We start from the raw sequence: 8,948 nt of genomic DNA, 5'->3' as shown, positions 1-8,948 counted from the left end.
TTCCACCCTGCTGATATGGGATACTTTTGCTTTTGACAGAGTAATGAATGTATCGGCACGTGTGCTGTTACGCTTGTCTCCACATGCTTCCTTGTATCCTTCGCACTTGCCCTATCTGTTCCTCAAGCAGATGCGGAATCTTCCCTGGAAACATAAGATGTTGAAGATGAGTACTCGAGAGCAATGCCAGGTAAGTAATCAGGTAAGGGGTTCCAGGCAGTCAGTTCCTGGCTGGAAGCTTGATTCCAAGTGCTGACTGATTGTTCTCTTTCTCCTTGTCTTGCAGGTAAAAACAAGGCCAAAAGAAAAGACAGGGAAAAAGCATGATATGGGATACTCTTGCTTTTAACCCTGATGATATGAGATATTCTTGCTCTAGTATAGCTTGTTTGCAGAGGTATTATCGGGGGGAAAGAAAGCTGAATATTTCGAAAGGCTTCGTTGGGAGTGCCCTCTCAGATATGATGAAGGGTTGAGCATTTTTGCAGGTCTGCCTGTCCGTTGGGGATGGAGGTCGACATATATAGGAGTCTCCCTAACAACAAGTAGTAATGCTATTCCTTTACCCTACTTGGTCATAGCACGGTAGTGGGAGCTGCCAGTTTCACATGTTTTAACTCTGTCAGAGCACTTTGAAAAAGTGGTCTGTGGTATCTGGCTCTCGAGATTCGGAGAACGATGCCTCTTCGATTTTTGAGAAAGCAATCATGCTGGGGGTATGACTCTCGAGATTCGGAGAGCAGTGTCTCTTCGATTTTTGAGGAAGTAATCATGTTGGGAGTCTGGCTCTCGAGATTCGGAGGGTGGTGCCTCTTCGATTTTGGAGCAAGCAATCTTGTTGGGAGTGTTGTCTCGAATGTGAGTAAAGGTTGGGCATGTTTGCTAGTCTACCTTGCCACGAAGCACAAAGGTTGACACACAGGGACTTTCCAATTATCCAGCAATGGTACTGTTCCTTTACCCTCTCTTCGATTTTGAGAAAGTAGTCATGTTGGGAGTCTGGCTCTCGAGATTCGGAGGACGGTGCCTCTTCGATTTTGGAGCAAGCAATCTTATTGGGAGTGTTTTCTCGAATGTGAGTAAAGGTTGGGCATGTTTGCTAGTCTACCTTGCCACGAAGCACAGAGGTTGACACACAGGGACTTTCCAATTATCCAGCAGTGGTACTGTTCCTTTACAGTTATGGGTAATAATATGGTAGCTAGACCTTCAAAATTTATGTGTCTAAACTTTTGTTAGTGCTGTTTCTTTGCTATTCTTTTACCTTTCTTGGTCAGAGCGATGTAGTGGGAGCTGCAAGCTTCACGTGCTCAACTTTGGCAGAGAACTTTGGCAAAGTTATTTGTGGTACCCATGAGCTATTGTTGCGTGTGGGAAGTGGGTGATTGAACAGTAAGATTCATGTGCTTTCTACTTCACCAGAAGTCTTCGACAGAATGCCCATAATTTCTGCAAAGCTGAGTGTGCGTGTGACAGGTGTTGACAAGGCTAGAAAAGTAGGTGCCTCTTCGATTTCTGAGATCGGCCCTCGTGGTCTCTGAGCAGCCCAGCTTTTGAGAAAGCGAGCGCCTCTTCGATTGATTCGGAGAACGATGCCTCATCGATTTTTGAGAAAGCAATCATGCTGGGGGTCTGGCTCTCAAGATTCGGGGAGCAGTGTCTCTTCGATTTTTGAGAAAGTAATCATGTTGGGAGTCTGGCTCTCGAGATTCGGAGGGCGGTGCCTCTTCGATTTTGGAGCAAGCAATCTTGTTGGGAGTGTTTTCTCGAATGTGAGTAAAGGTTGGGCATGTTTGCTAGTCTACCTTGCCACGAAGCACAGAGGTTGACACACAGGGACTTTCCAATTATCCAGCAATGGTACTGTTCCTTTACCCTCTCTTCGATTTTTAAGAAAGTAGTCATGTTGGGAGTCTGGCTCTCGAGATTCGGAGGACGGTGCCTCTTCGATTTTGGAGCAAGCAATCTTATTGGGAGCTTTTGAGAAAGCAAACGCCTCTTCGATTTCTGAGATCAACCCTCGTGATCTCTAAGCAGCCCAGCTTTTGAGAAAGCAAACGCCTCTTCGATTTCTGAGCAGGCGCCTCTTCGATTTCTGAGCAGGCGCCTCTTCGATTTCTGAAGCTTTGTCGAGTGCAGATTTTTATAGGGGCTGGCATTAAGTTCCAAAGCACACTTGAATCTCCACCAGTAGAAGCTTCATTCTTGCACTTCTAAGATCTTGATTTGTCCGACCTCTTCTCTCTTCAACACCTTTGAAAATGTCTGGCCCCTCCGACCGTCGTTTTGACTTGAACCTTGTTGAAGAGGCAGCCCCGCCTTCTCCAGACAACATATGGCGCCCATCCTTCGTCTCCCCTACTGGTCCTCTTACCGTTGGGGATTCCGTGATGAAGAATGATATGACCGCTGCGGTGGTGGCCAGGAACCTTCTCACTCCCAAAGATAACAGACTACTTTCCAAACGGTCTGATGAGTTAGCTGTTAAGGATTCGCTGGCTCTCAGTGTTCAGTGTGCAGGTTCTGTGTCTAATATGGCCCAACGCCTATTTGCTCGAACCCGCCAAGTTGAATCATTGGCGGCTGAAGTGATGAGTCTCAAACAGGAGATTAGAGGGCTCAAGCATGAGAATAAACAGTTGCACCGGCTCGCACATGACTATGCTACAAACATGAAGAGGAAGCTTGACCAGATGAAGGAAACTGATGGTCAGGTTTTACTTGATCATCAGAGATTTGTGGGTTTGTTCCAAAGGCATTTATTGCCTTCGTCTTCTGGGGCTGTACCGCGTAATGAAGCTCCAAATGATCAACCTCTGATGCCTCCTCCTTCTAGGGTTCTGTCCAGTACTGAGGCTCCAAATGATCCCCCTCCGGTGCCTTCTCTTTCTGGGGCTCTACCGACTGCTGAGACTTCTCCTAAGCAACCTTTGTGAAGGCTCCCTCTTGTGTGCTTATTTTGACTCATGTATATGTACATATTTGTAGCTTATCGGGGATATCAATAAATAAGCTTTCCTTCATTTCAACGTATTGTGTTAAATACACCAAAGCCTTCTTCGCTAAGTTCTTTGAATTTTCTTTTGTTAAAGCTTGTATGTTGAAGCTTTCTGAGTGGAGCATGTAGGTTGGGGTAGTGTTCTCTTAATTTCCCGAATGAGGAAAACTTCTCGGTTGGAGACTTGGAAAATCCAAGTCACTGAGTGGGATCGGCTATATGAATCTTAGAACGCCATTGTGCTCGATCCTGTGTCATGTCCTTCGTTAGATCCAAGTACTCTAAGTCTTTTCTTAGAGTCTCTTCCAAAGTTTTCCTAGGTCTTCCTCTACCCCTTCGGCCCTGAACCTCTGTCCCATAGTCGCATCTTCTAATCGGAACATCAGTAGGCCTTCTTTGTACATGTCCAAACCACCGTAACCGATTTTCTCTCATCTTTCCTTCAATTTCGGCTACTCCTACTTTACCCCGGATATCCTCATTCCTAATCTTATCCTTTCTCGTGTGCCCACACATCCAACGAAGCATCCTCATCTCCGCTACACCCATTTTGTGTACGTGTTGATGTTTCACCGCCCAACATTCTGTGCCATACAGCATCGCCGGCCTTATTGCCGTCCTATAAAATTTTCCCTTGAGCTTCAGTGGCATACGGCGGTCACACAACACGCCGGATGCACTCTTCCACTTCATCCATCCAGCTTGTATTCTATGGTTGAGATCTCCATCTAATTCTCCGTTCTTTTGCAAGATAGATCCTAGGTAACGAAAACGGTCGCTCTTTGGTATTTCTTGATCTCCGATCCTCACCCCTAACTCGTTTTGGCCTCCATTTGCACTGAACTTGCACTCCATATATTCTGTCTTTGATCGGCTTAGGCGAAGACCTTTAGATTCCAACACTTCTCTCCAAAGGTTAAGCTTTGCATTTACCCCTTCCTGAGTTTCATCTATCAACACTATATCGTCTGCGAAAAGCATACACCAAGGAATATCATCTTGAATATGTCGTGTTAACTCATCCATTACCAACGCAAAAAGGTAAGGACTTAAGGATGAGCCTTGATGTAATCCTACAGTTATGGGAAAGCTTTCGGTTTGTCCTTCATGAGTTCTTACGGCAGTCTTTGCTCCTTCATACATATCCTTTATAGCTTGGATATATGCTACTCGTACTCCTTTCTTCTCTAAAATCCTCCAAAGAATGTCTCTTGGGACCCTATCATACGCTTTTTCCAAATCTATAAAGACCATGTGTAAATCCTTTTTGCAACATCTTATTTGTTCTCAGCTAGTCACATAAAGCATCACAACAAAAACTTTTCCTTTCAAAAAAAGAAAAAGAAAAGCCATCCACAAATAAATGTATATGAGACAGGAGGGAGTCCGTCAGGTAGTCGATAGTCGTTCAACACTCCGTTTTTACATTGAATCTCTATGAAATAAATGTATATAATGAAAGAAAATAGGAGTTGACAGTTATGGAACTGAGAACTGGTGATCTATTTGCGGGGGTGAGTGTTGACATGATGGGCGGTTCCGGACACAACTTTGGCAACGTCCAACGCAGTTGCCTCCGGCTTCTTCTTGCTGTACAAAGTGAAGTAACCGATGGTGACAACAACGGCAAAGCCTCCGATCGCCATTTTCATCGGGCAGAAGGGGGCGTTCTTAGACTGATGGAGTATCTCCGATGAATGCTGTGCTGGAGAATGACCCTTCATTTGATGTGCCATGGCTTCGAGTTTCCTCTAGCTTTCGTTTCCCTCGTTTGAACAAAGATTCTTGTCCCGAGATTTCTTTGCCTCTCTTTGTTTTTCTTCAACCGTCTGCGCGCTGAGGTGGTTATGAATGCTTGTAGACAGAAGAATAAAGTGGGGGTCTGAAAGAAATAGAATGCATACATGTGTAACAAGTTAGGATGTTCAACCGTTTTTCAAGCAGCAGTAATAGGATTGTTTTGTGTCTCTGGTTTTAATTACCACTAATCACTTTTTAAGGGTCAACTAATTTACCCGTCCAACGATACGAAAAATGCTAAATGTGTCAAAATTTTCAATCCAAATATCCTCACCTTATGTGTCTCAACCAGACGGCCATGTGGTTGAGTCATTCAGACTGAATAATGGTACCAATTTTTCTCAATAAGCACTATCGATGTTGGTTATAGTGTGCTTTGAGTAAATTAATGATCGAAATTCATAACTGTTGAATCCTCAGTCATTAGATCCTTGACTACAAATTTATTGACCATGAATCTCGATATATGCTATGTGTTGGTTCATTCTAAACATTTTTATTTTCTCACGCACATGAATACATAGTTACAAGAACATTGAACTTGAAGGCTTGAAACCTGCAACATCTTATTTGTTATTAGCTAAACACATAAAGCATCACAACAAAAGAAAGTGCATGGCAGCATTAATGGATAGAGGAACACAGCAGCCATATGAGAAAACCAGAAAATTGTTACATTTAGTCAGATTTGTCCTCAAGTAAAAGAAGAAAGGTGACTGAAGATGTATAAAAGCTTTTTGTTCAGACCACCTGTTGAGATATTCTACATACAATTTACATTGTACTGAAAATAAGAGGGGGACAAAGATCAACCCAACTCATCAAACTACCATTTCAGCTTCTTTAATAGTGGAGGGAATCCCGACATCCAACCTCATGGTTGGTCTGTATTCTTCTGGCACAGCAGCACCCGCCTGAATGCACATTTCGACAACCGCAGGGGCTTGCCCATAAAAGTTCCTGAGCTCCCGCTCCAGTGGCGGTCCATTCACATCTGGAACATGCCACACATATCTTGGTGGTATCAAGTCATTGAGCACAGCCGCCTGCCAGCCATGCTGCCCATTTCGTTGTTGGTGTTTGAAGGCCCCACAGTTCTGAGCCTTGTGGCCGCTAGGACCAACATGCACCTCCGGGCAATACCCGCAAACCCTCACTAGATACATCTTCATCAATCTCTTGGCTCCTCTCCTCATCTGCTCCCATGCTCGTAGTGTTTCCTCAGCAAGCAAGGTTGTTTCTTCTTCATCGGAAGGGACTATTACCTCCGAATCCATTATTTCAGCCAAAACGGGTCTCTTGGGTCCTTCATCGTCCAGGTCTGGTAGCTCACTTTCATCTGCATCAACAAATTCACTCTTTGAAATTCGGATGATTGGCTTTCTTCTCCTTTTAGTGGGATATTCCGGGATATCGACCCCAGCCTGGATGCAGAGCTCAACTAATGCTGGAAGTCTAGGAGTTGAGAATCTTTCCTCATGAGGAATGCGTCTTCCAAGCCGATCATAGAGGTGGAAAGCTTCAACTGGCAAGAATATGTCATCAACGGTCACATTTGGTATCCACTCATGAACACCCTTACGAATGTTAGCATTTGCACCTTTACATGATTTGAATGGATGCCCAACAGGCCCCACATGAATTTCATTACAGAACCTGCACAAGTTAAAAATTTTAATGAGATAAACTTCCCTCCATGATGCAAGTTCATTTCCTTCCTAAACAAGTTTGAAAAATCTCCTAAATCTAAAAAAACTCCAGTAAACGCAATTCAAAAAAGCTCCTAAAGTTACAAAACACCATTGAAACCACTTCGAAAGAGCTCCTAAAGATACAAAACTCCACTAAACCAAATTCAAAAAAGCTCCTCAAGCTACAAAAATTCATTAAACCCAATTCAAAAAAGATTCTAAAGCTACAAAACTCCATTAAACCCAATTCGAAAAATATCCTAAAGTTGAAAAACTTCATTAAACAAATTCAAAAGAGCTCTAAATCTAAAAAAAGTTCCATCAAACCCAATTCAAGAAAGCTCCAAGAGCTAACCTGCAAGCCTGCACAGGAACCACCTTCAAAAGCCTCTTCATATTGTTGATCAATGTAATTCTCGCATCGTACACATCGTATGCAACTGGCACAAGGGTCTTGACAAGCAAGCCGTTTTTGGGAGGTGGAACCGGCGTTCTAGGCTTGCCCCTGTTGCTCTTCAGCCTCTCTCTTGCTGCCCGCCTCAGCTCCACAATGGGCACCGGAAACGGCTTCTTCTCCTTCTTCGAATAGTGCTTCAGAAAGTCGGAGTTCTGGGGATAGCGATGATCACTCCTCACCACCAATGCATACGATTTGGAACTTCTCGACTTCACTGAAACTTGGAGTACATTGCCACCCTGCTGCTAAAATTAAATAAACTGAAATCAAAAGGCTAAATTTACAGGACCCCAATTGAAAATGCTAAATTTACAGAAACCCCAATTGATTAATTGTGAAAACAAATGGGATTAGTACCTGAAATCGGAAAGAATCGAGGGAAGTGAGAGCCGGGTGGATGTAGGAATTCAGGAATTCTGATTTTGCAGGGAAGGAGGCGCCAAAGGTCACGAATTTGGGAGAGAGAAAGTCCATTCCTTTGCCGCGAAACGAAGCTACGGCGCCATGGGAGAAGACACGAGAGCTGCTGCAATTCATCTGTGAAAGCAGACTGCTTTCGCGGCAAAGATAACGGCAGAGGAAGAAGAGTGTTTCGACGACCAAGTGTTTTCGCGTTGTGTTTGTGATAAAATGGTTCCTCGAATGCAAGTCTCCGGCTAAACGATGTCGTTTTAGGAATGAATTGTTTGTGTGGAAAAAACCTTTCCGCTAAAATTGTTTTTATTGGCGTGTTTGTAAGTGCTTTTAAATAAGTGATTTTTTTTTTTTTGTAAGTACGTCGATATTTTTACATTATAAGGAGGGAGGGAGAGTTCAGGTAAGACACACAATGGACAGTTTAAATAAGTGATCAAATTTATCATCTACAAGATTCGAACTTAGGACCTTTCACTTTCAAGGAAAGATGATATCATCAGACCGCTTTTAGAGAAAAGTAGTGGTTTTCACACACCTATCTTTACTTTTCATACAATCCTCTCAATTTTTTATCGTCGGATTGAATTAATTGAAGATCAATGGACAAAATTTTACAAAGATGTGTGGAAGATAAAAATGGGACAGTGAATAGCATTTTCATAAGAGAATGTTATTAGCTAGGTTTCAAAAACACTTTTAAGTACTTTATGCAAGAAGCACATAATTGGTTCACTTCCAAGTGATTTTCCAATATTTACTTACATTTTTTCTAAAAATTTGTACCAAATATATTTTCATCACATGAGATTTAACCATTTTAAAAGTACTTCTAAACGTGCGTTAGGTTTTCCACAACAGTTTAGGTGAGTCTGATAAGAATTAGAAGAAGCATATCAAATGGTTTTTCAAAATTAAATTACATTTTTACTAAAAGATTGAATTCAATAATATTTCTCTTAAATTTCCCAAACGAACCCTAAATCTGAACTACCAAAGAAAATTCATCAATCCATAAGTGAATATAACAAAATATGATATATAAATAAAAATGTTATGTAGAACATACAAACTCATAACTTCAAATTACGAAATACTTTTCGCTAATCAAACTTAACATCTCTAACTTTCACACTCAAATCAAAGCCATCCCCACTGCCACCACAACCGCAATAAATCCAGCACTCAAACTGAAACCAGGGGCAGCAGCATTACTAGACGGCGGTGCAGCCGGAGCAGGCAACGGAGAGTACGAACCATATTTAGGTTTTTCCGTCAGAACCACCACCGTGAGCTTCAAGCCTTTGTCACAGTGCTCCTTAACACCACTGATGAAGTAGAATGGTCCTGACCTGTCCAGCGTGATCTCCTCCACATCTGCTTTGATTGGCTTCGATGTGTCGCAGGTCTCATAGGCTTCCTTTGTCACTTGCACGACGGAGTCCCTCCCTTCCTCCTTTTTCCATTCTGCATGCATGCACCAAAATAAAAATATCGCACTTATGAACACTTGATAACTATTTCGTTTTAAGTTTTTAATATCATTACACAAAAGCGAAGGAAAATGGCAGATCATAGTGTACAATCG

The 8,948-nt window shown here is 42.6% G+C and overlaps 1 protein-coding gene across 2 annotated transcripts; it reads right to left on the bottom strand.

Moving 5' to 3' along the window:
• Positions 1-5,451: 5,451 nt before the first annotated feature.
• LOC126591945 (APO protein 2, chloroplastic-like) lies at positions 5,452-7,581 on the bottom strand. Of its 2 annotated transcripts, none has more exons than XM_050257667.1 (3): positions 7,304-7,581; positions 6,845-7,191; positions 5,452-6,454 (listed from the first exon to the last, which is right to left on the bottom strand). In XM_050257667.1, the coding sequence occupies exons 1-3, from the start codon at positions 7,481-7,483 to the stop codon at positions 5,620-5,622; spliced, it is 1,362 nt and encodes a 453-aa protein (XP_050113624.1). In that variant the 5' UTR covers positions 7,484-7,581; the 3' UTR covers positions 5,452-5,619. The 2 variants fall into 2 exon arrangements, with proteins under 2 accessions (XP_050113624.1, XP_050113633.1); XM_050257676.1 differs by having other exon boundaries at positions 6,845-7,188; positions 7,304-7,580.
• Positions 7,582-8,948: the final 1,367 nt, after the last annotated feature.

The sequence above is a fragment of the Malus sylvestris genome, chromosome 2, assembly GCF_916048215.2.
Source record: "Malus sylvestris chromosome 2, drMalSylv7.2, whole genome shotgun sequence".
Taxonomy (NCBI): Eukaryota; Viridiplantae; Streptophyta; class Magnoliopsida; order Rosales; family Rosaceae; genus Malus; species Malus sylvestris.
This window is presented reverse-complemented; position numbering and strand designations above follow the sequence as displayed.